The following is a 12,901-nucleotide window of genomic DNA, read 5'->3' on the forward strand; positions in this document are numbered from 1 at the left end:
ATGCGGTGCTGGAGTGTCCGGGGTGGCCACGGGCACTGGCCGTGCTGCCATCCCCTACCCAGGGCTGCTGCAGCTGGGGTCTGCGTGGCCACGTCCTCATGGAGAGGACAGGGAGGCCATGGGATGTGCTCGCCCAGGAGCAGGAGGGGATCCGTGTCTTCGGGGATGGTTTTGCCACTACCTGGGACTTGCCGCAGCCGGCGTTGCCGATGACAAAGACGGAGTGTCTCACTTGCAGCAGCTCCTCCAGCTGCACCACCTTCAGCACAAAGCTCTCCTCCGCCTGTAGCTTCAGCTCCAGCATGGACTGCTTAACGATCTGGGAGGGAGAGCGCGCGGTGGCCACAGGCAGCTGTCACAGCCTCGGCAAGACCCCAGAGACGAGGCGGCCGCCCCCAGAAGTGCCAAATGGACCTTGACCCTCTGGATGCTGCCAGGGCTGGGATGTCTCTGGCACTTGTGCTGCGCCAGGGCTTGTACCTTCTCAAAGTCAAGGTCCCTCTTCCTGGGGACATCCAAGGCTGGGAACAGGTCTCCAATCAGCCCCATGAAGACGGGCAAGTCGTCTGTCACGATCTTGGGGATGTTGAAGTCTCGTAAAGCCCTCATCAAAACTTGGTCCTCGGCGCGGCCGGGGTCCCCTCTCTTCAAGGAACCCGCTACCACCAGCACGGACTTGATGGCCCGCAGCCCCCAGTCATAGTGGTCCTGCCAACAGGCAGCAAAGTATTTCAGTTCCCCTTTGGTGAGGGAGAACTGCTTTAAACACCACTACAGACGAACACCCCGTCCATCGCCCCACACCCAGGTTACGCAGGCGGTGCCCAGCAGGCTGGACTTAAATGAGCTTATGCACAAGACAAGCCCCAGTCAGTCACGAGGTGGACGGCCGTCTGGCTTGCTTCCTAGGAGCACATTTTTATTGTAAATCACGTCTGCTGAGATGAATAATATCTGTCTGCTCTCATCTTAACTGGCTCTGTTCTATTCTACTCTATTTTTGGACCGCTTGATTTCTTCCAGAAGGCAGAAATATGCCATATGATGCGCCAGCTTGGAAGTGGAATTTGTCCAGCCATAGACCTGAACTCTGCCGAACGCCAGCCAGCACGTTACTACCAGCAATCCTACTACAATCCCTCAGGTTTGAAATTCAAATGAACTCTTTCATCTTAAAGAACCTTGCAATATTGTTAAATCACCTGTTTAGATAGTAGCTCTTTGCAGAGTGTGTACAAAGTAATGAACTTCCTTGCTAGAAGCTTAGCATCCATAAAACCTTCTGCAACAAGCATGATTTCACAGATCAGTTCGAAATCAGGGACCACCATGGCGCAGGGCCTGGAGAAGAGCAAGGGCAGGTTATCAGGGCTGTGCATGGACATCCACGCCCCCCTCGCCCCCCACAGACAGAAAGAATTTGCACCCGAGTTTCCAATAGAAATGGTTCCCTGCTGCTGTTGGCGTCAGAGATTCGGGCAGTCATTTACGCCAGTTGGGGTCTCCGGAGGTCTCTCATCCAGCCTCCCGCTCCAAGCAGGGCTCAGTCCCCCCGGGCCTTCTCCAGTCACAGTTTGAGTTCCTCCAAGGACAGAGATCCCTCGGCACCCCTGGGCCACCCCTTCCAGTGCTTGACCATCTTTTTTTCTTATTCTCAATTAGATTTTTTAGCTGAAGGTGGCAATTAGACACCCTGAGTGTCCTCCCCCCAGCCTCTGACCATCTCAGGGGCTTTGAGCAGGGCTGTCCCGGGGTGCCAAGGTCTCCTGACACAAGGGCGGCCAGTACACGCAAATGTCCTCATTTGCACTAGCAAAGTTCACATTGTGGATGTAGCGCGGCTGCCAGTTACACACTGACCTGAACAGAGCTTTTAAATTTTCCGGCAGTTCTGTCCGTCCTGCGTAGCCCGGGTTCATGGTAATGAACAGCCCGACCGAGGGGACCAGAGCGATCGTCTCTCCAAGGAAATTGAATGTTTTTTTCTTGGCGCGAATTGCATCTTGAACACATTTCACCTGGCGGTGAGCGGAGCCGTCGGTGCCGGCAGCCCCGGGGGTCCCTGCCCTGCACCCCCCCCTCACCCTCACCACCCGCCCGCGGAAAACGAGCTGGGGGCTTGGTCGCGCCATCGGCAATGCTAGAAATAATATCGACAACTTGCCGAAGCCACGGCAGCGCAGCGATCCCTGGGCTCAGGAGGGCTGGTGGCACCACGGCACCCTGTCCCCGGGGGTGGCAGACCCCGTGGGGGGGTGATGGGTCACCGGGATGGGACACAGCTGGTCTGCGTGACCTTAGACATGCCCAAAGACTCTGCACTGCTGCCCTTCCCCTCCATTTGCCCCCCAACACAACACAAATACCAGCAGCAAACCCTCCCTTTGAAAGTAACCCAGACAACGTGCAGTAGAACTGGAAACGCCGAGAGGCTCCTCCAGTCCCTACCGCAACCGGCGCTGCCGCACCCACCTGCACGGCAATCACGGACAAAACCTCCACTGAAATGCGATTGAATTCGTCGAAGCAGCCCCAGGCGCCGGTCTGAGCGAGCCCCTTGTAGATATTGCCGCAGGACTGGAGAGAAAGCACCGGAGACGGGCATCAGACACCGAGCTTTTACGCGGAGGCTGCGACATGGGGATTTGTTAAGAAATCCCAAGAGCTGGGAGCTGCTCGAGCTGTTACGGTTTGTGCTGTTCCCTGGGGAAATGCCCCGCAGCGTTACAGCCCCCTGGGCTCCCAGGGCCACGAGCTGGCCAGAGCGTGGTGGGAGTGAGCGGCGCAGGATGGCACCGGGGCTGGACCCACAATTTTCTCGCCGGCTGCCGAGCCGGGGGAGAAGGGAGCAGCTTCAGGGCACCGGCGATGGGCATTGCAGCCGAACGCGGGGGCGCACGCTGCAGCGGTGCCTCCCAAAAGAGGGTCCCCCCTTGTCTTGGCGGACACCCCACGGCTCTTGCCTCAGTGCCGCCGTCCCGCTCCCCCGTGCCCCACCTTGTAGTCCATCTGCTCGGAGCAGTTGAAGACATAGACCATCATGCCGACCGCCCGGCCCAGGTCCTTGGTGGTCTCTGTTTTTCCAGTGCCTGCGGGGCCAGCGGGGGCCCCCCCCATGAAGAGATGGAGGGACTGTGTCAGGGTGATGTAGCACCTGCGGAGGGGAGATGCCAGGGCTGAGCGGTGCCGGCGGCGCGGACCGGGCACGGAGCCGATGTTGGCGCGGGCAGTGGGAGGTGAGGGGAGACGAATCCTTACCGATCCGTCAGGGGGGTGATGACCAGCCGGGGGGTGTTCCCCAAGTACTCGTAAGAGTACTGGAGCTGAGCGTCGCAGATGTTGGCGTAGCAGTGCTTCTTCCCCTCGTCCCAGCGGTGCCGGAGCTGGGACTGCCAGGTGAAGGCCTGGGCGTTCTCCACCTGCGGAGCAGCGGCTGCGAAGGGCGGGCACCGCCGCTGCCCACCCTGACCCGCCGGGACAGTGAACTCCCAAACACCCACCGGGACCTTTTGTCACCTCCGTCCGTGAGGAGAGCGTGCAAACTGGTCCCAGTGCAATGCCGGGGGTGGGTGAGGACCATCCCTCCCCGCGTCCCCCGATGGTGCAGCGCAGTCCTGCGCTGAGGCTCGTGGCTCCCACCGAGCTCGGCAGCAACCAGCAAAACCGCTCCTGGTCTGGCTTTGTACGAGACCCAGCCTGGCCTCATCGGAGCCCGGCCGTGCTGTCACCTCCCCGGCTCCCGTGCACCCCTAACACCCTACGTGTGGTTTCCTTCTTCAGGCTTTCCTCACCCAGTTTGGATACTTTGAAGATATTGGAAAGCCATAACATAACAGGAAATCTTTGCTCAGCAGTGCCCAGAGACAAAGCAGTACAAACATCTTGTAACGAATACCTTCGCAAGGATCATTTTGGCCACAACGTCCCTGGCGTGGACATCAATGGTACAGATTGTCATGATCTTCATCCTGTCTCCAGCAGTTAGGTTTCCAATGAGTAGTGAAATCAGTGCATTTAGCTGAGTAATCTGAGGAAGGAAAGAAATGATGAACAGAAAAACGGCATCATGCTTTGCCTATTCTCCCGGTGACCCCCCCGGACCAGACCTCGGCAGCAGAGAGGGGCTGCAGGACAGCCCCGGCTCAGGTCCGAGGGATGCCAACCTGCTTCTTGTTGTAGTCCCTCATGGCGTTCTCATAGCCCTCCTCCAGCCTTGAGAAGGCAATGCCGACTTCTGTAGTCCACCAGATCTGGGTGCACGTCAGAGCAACCTGCAGCAAACCGCAGGGACAAAATGTGGTCGTAAAGGGAAATGCGCCGTCCCCTCGAGGGCTCAGGGACCTCCCCGGGCTCTCTGCTTGCTCCTGCTCTGGGACGGCGGCTCCCACCTGTGCCGGGTAGTCGAACACCCACTGCTCCCGTGGCTTCTCCTCGTAGGTGACCACGGCCTCGGGGATGAGGCGCCGCAGCGTGGAGCGCATGCTCGCCAGCACGCGGTTCAGCCAGACCTCCACCTGGAGGGTCACATCCAGCAAACCCTGAGCCGGCGGCTCCCAGCCCGTGTCCGCTCTGGTCATGCACAGTTTACACTGACGGCTGCCAGCTGGACTCTGCGGGGTCCCCCTTTTGACCCACCCAGGCAGGACGTCACCGAGGGAGCCCACCCAGCACCTTCTGCCTAAATTTCACCTAGGTTCAAAGTGTACCTGCGTGTTCCTCTGCCCTGAGCCTGGGAGCTCCTGTCCCACCATCTCCTATGCCAGAGCATTGGCTGATCTCAATGCACACAAACACCCCCCTACAAGTGCCGGGCATGGACGTTGGTAAAGCCCCGCCGGGAGCGGGCGCGTAACCCCGTGGCAGCGTTCAAGCGGGTCCCCGCATGTCGTAACAAGCTGCAGGACATACCCCGGTACACGGCCCCGCAGGGCGCTTCCCGTGGCCGTTTATGGAGCATGGTCAGAGGGTGAACAACAGAGCGGGGAAAACCACACTGCGAGCGCCTGAGGGGCTGCAAGGGGTTTATATGACGAACGTTGCTGCAGCACTGCTCTGCCCCCGTAACATAGATCCCATTTCTGTGGGGTTTTTTTGGCTGAAAGGCTTCACAATTACATTTTAAAACTGCTGCCAGGCCATTAGTGCACAACAGCAAAAGGATCATCCCTGTCCGGAACATGCCCACCTCTGTCCCTGCAAGTGATGGCTCCCGGGAGCTCGGCTGACCTGGCCAGACAAGTCACAGTCTGCGTCGAGGGGCACGTACTCCTCGTCCCGGCTGAACATCCCCAGGCCAATCTTCAGGGGCTTCTTATCTGGACTCATCTTGAACTTCAGTTTGGCCAAACTGTCGAACAGCTTTGGCAGGTGACGGGACACCTGAGAGCAGAGGCACAGCAGCAGTCAGGGACCCCCGCTCCCGCGCAGAGGCGTAATCACCACGTGGATTAACTCCCACACGGCTCCCAGGGCGCTGCATCCCTCAGGCGGGGGGGTGCCAGGGATGTCGTTCTGTCCGTCAGGACGAAAAACGTTTTCAGGCTGCCATAACAAGTTATTGCACAAGAGACACAGGACTTGGCCCCAGGCTTTACGCTCAACCCATACCTCAGCTGGCTCGTTCCCATTAGATAAAATATCAAGCAGGTCTGCAGAGGAAACAAAGTAGAATCTGGGAAAAGCCAGTCTTTTGGTCTCGAGGTATTCAGCCAAAGCCTTCTCACAGAGCGCCAATCTAAAAGAAAACGAGGAAGAAAAACTGCAGTTAAACCCCCCCCCACATTATTTTTCACTTGTTGCAAAATCATTGCCACGTTGAGGAAGACTCTGGAAAAATCAAACTCTTCCTTTGGCCCTTGACCAGCCGGTGGAGGCCTCTCCGTAACGCTCAAGATGACTCAGACCTCACCTTTTCTGCAACGCTTCGAGCTTGTTGTAGAGCCCAGGCCTGTTCGTAGCTTCAATAACATTGGGAGTTTTTACCGCATCGGCCATTAATTCCTGCAAGAGGAAAAAAGCTTCAGCTCTCCCCAAACCGGCAGCGAGCTCTCGCAGGCCTGGGGAGAGACGGGCTTCGCACTTTGAAGTCTTGATCAATAGCATCAAAATGTTTGGAGTCCTCCGGCAGTTGACTGCGGATGTCTTCGGAGCCGATGAAGATGCTTTCCAGGTGACTCCACGTCCTCTGCACCTCAAACCAGATGCTGATAACGGAGTCGGTGGTCGACAGCTTCTGCTGCCAGCCCGACACCTCCTGAAGGAAGAAGGACAGGTACTTGGAGGTCATCAGGTTCTGCAGCTGCACTTGGTTGTCCTCCAGCGTCTCAATGAGCACTTCATTCGACTTGAGTAGCATGATGCCGGTCCTGGCGTGGGGCTCGTGCTCGAACAGCATCGTTGCCCAAGTAGCATCCAGGGTGTTCAGCACCTGCAGACGGGCATGAGAAATGACCTGGACGCTGTGGTGCTGAGTCCCAGACCCTGCGGGAAGGCAAGGCAGCGACAGGAATGTCTCCTGCAGAGCATGAGCTCCACGGGGGCTGCGCTGCCTGGGGGCTCCAGCCCCAGGAGCAGGAACACGAGCGCTAACAGCCAGAGCCACAGCAGAGCAGGGCTCTCAGCAAAGCAGGGTGGGAACCAAGCCCCGTTTACCTTCTCCATCCCCGACTCTTTCAAGGCTTTGTCCACGATGCCACGAACCTCATCCTCAAACTTGTGCAGGTTCAGCTGCAGCAGATCCGCAAGCGTTGTGTCCTCGGACATGGTGAAGTTCACCTGGAGCAGAACCGGCACTGTCAGAGTATGGACTCCCTCCGCAGAGAGGCAGCCCCAAACGAGCTCATTAACACCCACTTTTAAAGCCCCGACACAAATATTTGTGTATGGCCAGCTTTTAAAACAGATTGCGTGCTTCCCCTGATGGATGCAAATCTCGGGAGCCCCTGGGGCCAGGGGTTGGAGCCAGGGAAGGGCAGAGGGCTGGGAGCACCTTGGTTGCCTGCATGAGCTCCTGCCAGTGCCGGTCCCTGATGGCCGGGTTCTGCAGCTCATTCACGGCCCGCAGGGACGTTATCATGTTCTTCACGCTGTTGTCCAGCCCTGTGAACGCATCCCAGCTTCTCATCTCCTTATCCAAGCTCCGAATGTCTTTAGCAAACTTCTTACAATCAATATCCATCTGCTCAACATTGATGTCCTTCCACCTGGTGGTCTTCCAGTCGTCAATGTTCGTGTTAACCTGAATTCGGAACACGTTTTCACAGGACGTGTAATCAGCAGAAGCACTCCTGCCCAGGATGAAGAGCGACATGCCCAGCGTCTGCACATCCGCTGCACCCGTGCCGGGGTGTGCAACCCCCATGCCATCAGACCTGCTCTAACGCTGTGACGAGCCCCGTGTCTCACCCCACCTCTCATGGCAATGAGACTCTCGGAGGAGCTACAACAGCTCTGCACCTTTGGCTGGTGATGCCCAGCTGGCACCGGGTGCCCGCAGCAGTCTGCTACCAAGCCCTTGCCTGGAAGCAGCGTTGGGCATCGTGCCCTGGCACAGGGGCCAGCACTGAGCCCAGGGTTCCCGGTCACCGTGCTCGACCGCAGATGGCTACCGGCCGCCCCCGTCTGTGGATGCCAGGCAGCTCGTCATGGCCTCAGGAACTTCAAAACAGCGAGGACCAGCCCCGCACACCCCAGAAGCCTCTTCTGCACATCCCCGTGCTCCTGCCTCCCCCTGCCCTCCCCGTCATGCCGGCTCACAGACTGCGGCACGTACCAGGAAGATCATGTCCCAGAGCTCCTTCAGCAAGCGCACCTCCCTGTGACACGCTTTGAGCTGGTTATATTTTGGGAATGTCATTTCAAACAGCTCGGCCGACTTGGACAGGGCTGCCATGTCGCTCTCCATGGCGGCAATGCTCTTCTGTTGCTGGATGGAGAAAAAGTAGAGGTCTCAGCCGGGGACCGTGTGCCAGGGACATGTCCCCTGCCCCAGCGATGGCTCCATCCCCGCGGCAGTGAGGTGGGGACGGGAGAGTCGTTGCCACAGAGCTGTCCCTCCCCAGACCCTGGCGTGCATGGAGCTGGGGGTGGCCGGGCAGTGCCGGCGGGGACCGCGGTGGCCCTGGCGTCCTCCCCTTCCTTACCCTGTTCAAGGACTTGTAGGGATCTGGGTCAGTGTATGAAAAAGGAGCTTTTTCCCGGAACCTCTCCCGGAAGGCGTGCTGCCGGACCTGTGGGGGGAGGACGGGGCTCAGGGGGGACGACCCGGGGCAGCGGTGGCATCTGCCCGAAGCTGCCGAGAAGCTGCTCACTCGCCCCCGAGCCCCGGGGCAGGCACCTCGAACTGCTGGCACTTCTTGCGGATGATGTTGACCTCATTGGCTTGCAGGGGAGCCGCGCTCTGCTTGACGCGCAGGCAGAGCTTCTTGGTGCCGTCCCAGCGCTCGGGCAGCTCCTGCAGCCAGCACCGCACGGCATCGGCAACCTGGCCCCGGGGACCCCGGGCCCGGCCCCCCGCACCCCACATGGCTCACTTGGAGCTGCAGGTGGATCTCCTCCGGCATCTCCTCTCCGTAAGTGCTGAGCAGGGCAACCGTCTCCTTCAGGGGCTCAAACATGCTGTCGGTCTCCACCTGCCTCTCCTTGACCCTCATCAGGTGCCCCATCACCCCCACCAGCCCGTCATAGTCTCCCTCCTCCAGAGGTTTATTCAAGCCAGCGTTTGACTCTTGGATGAAATCCTCCAGCTCCTGGAGGCTGGGAGGAAGGTAGCAGCGCTCACCGGCCATCACCGGCGGGGCTCACGGCTGCCCCCCGTGCTTGCCAGGGACTCGCCCCTGCGGGGGTGCCCAGCAGCTTCCCCCGCGCCCCACGGCTCTGTCCCTCGGGCACACAGTGGTGCCTTGGCCACAGCCCAGCCGGGCTGCAGTCACTGGGAGCGCCCCGTCCCCGGCGGGGGGCTCACTGGGCTCCTACCTGTTGGTGACGTGGCTGGCGAGGTGCTGCCGCAGCGCCAGGCCCCGACGTCTGACGGCAGCCAGCAGCGCCTGCTTGAAGGGGCGGCAGTCGCTCTGCAGCCACCCCCCAAACACCTCGGTGTTCGCGAACCCCGACACCTCCTCGCACAGCTCCTCACACATGTCGATCTGGGGACGAGAGCCGGTCACAGCCCACGGCCGGCACCTCCCCGGGCACCCGGTGCATCCCCAGCACCCTCCCCGTACCTCCTGCTGAAAGAGTTGGAGGGATGGGGTCCCACGGGCCACGGGCTCCTCTGGCTGCAGCTCCAGTTCCTCGGGGCTGGTGACGCCGCCCAAGGTGAGGAAGTGCTGCAGAAACTCCTCGGGGTCCTGCAGCCACAGGTGGGCTTGTTCTGCGAAGCTGGCGCTGTACTCCTCGCCTTCCGCCATGGCACTGACAACCAGTGACACCACCTCCTCCCGCATCCCGCTGAGGTCTGCCTGCTCCTCCAGGGTCGTCTGAATCACAGAGTCACAGAAACACAGAATCATAGAATGGTTTGGGTTGGAAGGGACCTTAAAGCCCATCCAGTGCCACCCCCTGCCCTGGGCAGGGACACCTCCCACCAGCCCAGGTCGCTCCAAGCCCCGTCCAACCTGGCCTTGAACCCCTCCAGGGATGGGGCAGCCACAGCTTCTCTGGGCAGCCTGGGCCAGGGGCTCACCACCCTCACAGCAAAGAATTTCTTCCTCAGATCTCATCTAAATCTCCCCTCTTTCAGTTTAAAACTGTTCCCCCTCGTCCTATGGCTCCCCTCCCTGATCCAGAGTCCCTCCCCAGCTTTCCTGGAGCCCCTGTAGGGACTGGAAGGGGTCTGAAGGGATGGGCAGAGCTCTTGGGGACCAGCTCAGGGCACCGGGCGTCCTCGCCCAGCTCCAGCAGAGCCAGGAGGCGCCACTCGCCGTGGACCAACCTTGTAGCTCAGCTTCCCCTCCAGCAGCCGGGGTATGCACGCCGCGGCCGCGAAAGTGTCGCTGAGCAGGTTCTCCACCAGCCCCATGAAGCTGTCATTGTCAGTGGCCTCCAGCGAGGGCCGGTACTGCACTTTGCCGTCCCGCAGCTCCATGCGCACCTCGAACAAGGGGGCCACGTCTGCCTGAAACAGGTCAATGCCCCCGCGTGGTGCTTCACGTCCCACGGTCCCCCACGGTCCCCCGTGGCAGGGATAAGGGGGGACACTGGCACCTCTGGCACTGGCTGCCCAGGTGCATCGGGGAGCACTGGGATAGGCACGTTTGGCCACCAAACAGCAGGTGGTGGCACATCCCGAGCGTGGGCAAAGCAGGGGCAAAGCTGGACTTACGTCGGGGGCCATGTTGTTGAGGAGCAGCTGCAGAGACTTGTGGACAAGGCTGAAGAATCCATCCATCACGATCGCATCTATGTATCCCACGTAGTCCAGCCATATCTGCGACGACTTATCAGCCTTAAACAGATTTGCATTCTCCTGCAAGCAGAAAAAAACCCAGCTAATACTTGTCAAGAAATACCCAGGAAACGTACCAGCTCCTGCCTGGCTGCCGCACAGATCCTGCACCTTCCTCCCCACCAGCCAGGGGAGGAGCTGCAGCCAAGACCTCGCCCGAGGGGGCAGCGTGTCTCTGGAGTCCGAGTGCTGTGTTTTGTGGTCCTTTCCCGGAGCCTCGCCTCAGCAGAGACCCCAGGCCTGCACCCCGGGCATCACCCACCGCTCACGGTTGCGAAAGGGGGGACACCTCTGGGTTCAGAGCATCGCAGGACGCCAGCGCCGGGGACACTCCTTCTTAATCCCACTCCGGCTGAAGTGTCCTGGGACGCGTCTCACCTCCACAATCTTGTGGATCTTTACGCCCGTGTCTCTAATGGCAGCGTAGCGCTTGCTTAAGGTGTTTGCTTTCCCCTCCAGGTCCAGGAGTGCTGCCTCCTTGTTGTCCTTCCTTTCAAACAGGGGAGCGGCCGAGCACTCCTGCAGGGAGAAGAGGCCAGGGCTGCGCCGCTCTGCTGGGGGAGCGGAAATCCCGGCAGGAGGCTTCCCGGGGAGGCACTCGGAAAGCACCAGCCCAAGCTACCTCCATCAGCTGGCTGATATTTTCCATGTTCAGCTTGGCTTTCTGGACCCTGGTCTGCAAGTCGTACAAGATGTCTCTCATCTCTTGGATGTACTCCATGACGCCTGGGAGGAAAACGCACGCCCGAGCCCGGCAGGTTACGCAGACCCCCCCCCTCGCCACGGCAGCCAGCCGGGGCCGGGGCACTGCAGGGCTGTTCACCGCAGCGGGGACACGCTGTCCGGCCCCCGCCTCACCCACCCACCCACCCACGCCTGTGGGGTGGGGGTCCTCGTTTTGGGTGTGATGGCTGTGGGGACCCGAGGGCAGTCACTGGGTGGGGGGTGAGTTGGGGGACGGGGACCCCCCCAAAACACACAAGGAGGGTCTCTGGCTTTGGGTGGCCAAGGAGGGCGGGGTTTATACCTTCGTGGTGCCAAAAGAGGGTGTGCTCGGCACTGGCCAGCTGCCCGTCCACCGCCTCCAGCTCCCTCGCCACCAGCGGGACCTCCACCGGCAGCAGCCTCCGCTTCACCTGGGGAGCCAAGGCGGGCACAGGTGAGGACCCCCACAGAGGAATGGGGTCCCCACCCCACCCACACGGCGCTTGGGGGGCAGAAGGAGGCCACCGTGATGGCAGCAGCAGCAGCTTGGCTCTGCCATGGGACAGGCAGGGGCTCAGGGTGCTGGTGATGTGCCCGGCGTACCCCAACCGTCCCCCTCCCGGGCTTCCAGGAGCCCTTGCATAGGGGTCTCTCCCCTGGGGGTTGCCCAGCCAGTCTCAGCCTGGCCAGTGCTCAGGGCATGGAAAAGCAGCCGGATTGTCTCCCCTTTGCAACCTGCCTCATTGTACCAGCCAACGATGAGATCAAGGTTGTCCACAAACTTTTGGAAAGTCTTATTTTGAGCAAAGAGGCTCTCGGCACTGCCCGGGATATCCTTCTGTTGCTGGAAGTTCAAGTACTTCACCTCCCGCAGAACGGCGACCAGCTGCGAGACACACAAGGCTTGTTAGTAAAACCCAAAATGTCTCACCACAGCCTTCGAGAAAGTCGGATTTACATTCAGGTGGGTGATCGCTGGCGTTCCCCTGCGCCAGCACCCACCTCTTTGCTGAAGTTCACGCTGAGGACGGAAGAGCTGGGGTCCCTCAGGATCAGCGGCTGCTCCAGGCTGAAGTGACAGTCCTGTCCGGGGCCGCGTGCCCACTCCTCGTAGACCTTCTGGCGGTAACCTTGCAGCAGTCCCATCATTTCTTCGTACTTCCCCGACACCAGTTTAGCTTCAGCACTGACCATCACACTGTCCGGGTCGTGATAAAGAAGCAGCTGCAGCAGCAGGGCACGGGAGGATCTGCGCCGGGCCGGATCCTGCCCTGGCTGCTGCCCCGTGTCCCCTCAGGGTGACGGGGTGACCCGCACGTACGGGTGGCTGATGGCGAACAAGTCCTTGTGTGGCCCCTCCAGCCGCTGCTGCAGCTCCAGAGCCCACTTCAGCTGCCCGGCCACCGGCGGCATGTTTTTGTTGATGGCTGGGTGCCCCCCCGGCGGCAGGGACGTGGTCTGGGCGTCATACAGCACCTTCACGTCCTCCAGCTCGGCCTCGAACATCCCCAGCAGGGCTGAGTAGTAGGGGGAGACCTCAGCCTTTATCAACGGGCGCTCCAGCAGGGAGGCGAACATGTGCACCAGCTGCCGGAGAAAGAGGCATCTGCTTCCGTGCTCCGGAGTGTCACCGGAACGGCCCGGTGACACCCCCACAGTCACTCCCAGGCGCGGGAGCACCGCGCCAGCTGCCACCCCCGCACACAGGCAAGGACCCCCCGTGCCCAAGGGCAGGACGCATCGAGCCAGGGG

The 12,901-nt window shown here is 60.5% G+C and overlaps 1 protein-coding gene across 5 annotated transcripts in view; it reads right to left on the reverse strand.

Annotated features, from left to right (window-relative positions):
* Positions 1–12,901, reverse strand: part of DNAH17 (dynein axonemal heavy chain 17) — a 38,949-nt gene that overhangs the window by 20,613 nt on the left and 5,435 nt on the right. For 2 of the 5 annotated variants that reach the window (XM_074607245.1, XM_074607248.1), the window contains exons 1-27: positions 11,472–11,574; positions 11,067–11,170; positions 10,823–10,963; positions 10,322–10,465; positions 9,932–10,114; positions 9,222–9,476; positions 8,974–9,143; positions 8,532–8,754; positions 8,336–8,452; positions 8,142–8,228; positions 7,772–7,924; positions 6,989–7,237; positions 6,652–6,774; positions 6,080–6,427; positions 5,909–6,000; positions 5,608–5,734; positions 5,227–5,379; positions 4,389–4,514; positions 4,164–4,271; positions 3,896–4,027; positions 3,259–3,419; positions 2,998–3,154; positions 2,473–2,577; positions 1,861–2,018; positions 1,203–1,341; positions 481–708; positions 182–319 (exon numbers count right to left, since the gene is read on the reverse strand). In XM_074607245.1, coding sequence (XP_074463346.1) covers positions 182–319; positions 481–708; positions 1,203–1,341; positions 1,861–2,018; positions 2,473–2,577; positions 2,998–3,154; positions 3,259–3,419; positions 3,896–4,027; positions 4,164–4,271; positions 4,389–4,514; positions 5,227–5,379; positions 5,608–5,734; positions 5,909–6,000; positions 6,080–6,427; positions 6,652–6,774; positions 6,989–7,237; positions 7,772–7,924; positions 8,142–8,228; positions 8,336–8,452; positions 8,532–8,754; positions 8,974–9,143; positions 9,222–9,476; positions 9,932–10,114; positions 10,322–10,465; positions 10,823–10,963; positions 11,067–11,165 — 4,116 coding nt within the window. In that variant the 5' untranslated portion in view covers positions 11,166–11,170; positions 11,472–11,574. Of the gene's footprint in view, positions 1–181; positions 320–480; positions 709–1,202; positions 1,342–1,860; positions 2,019–2,472; positions 2,578–2,997; positions 3,155–3,258; positions 3,420–3,895; positions 4,028–4,163; positions 4,272–4,388; positions 4,515–5,226; positions 5,380–5,607; positions 5,735–5,908; positions 6,001–6,079; positions 6,428–6,651; positions 6,775–6,988; positions 7,238–7,771; positions 7,925–8,141; positions 8,229–8,335; positions 8,453–8,531; positions 8,755–8,973; positions 9,144–9,221; positions 9,477–9,931; positions 10,115–10,321; positions 10,466–10,822; positions 10,964–11,066; positions 11,171–11,471; positions 11,581–11,888; positions 12,036–12,151; positions 12,348–12,470; positions 12,737–12,901 lie in introns of those variants that run through there. The other 3 variants (XM_074607249.1, XM_074607246.1, XM_074607247.1) reach the window with 3 other exon arrangements.

Source organism: Larus michahellis, chromosome 14, assembly GCF_964199755.1.
Source record: "Larus michahellis chromosome 14, bLarMic1.1, whole genome shotgun sequence".
NCBI lineage: Eukaryota > Metazoa > Chordata > Aves > Charadriiformes > Laridae > Larus > Larus michahellis.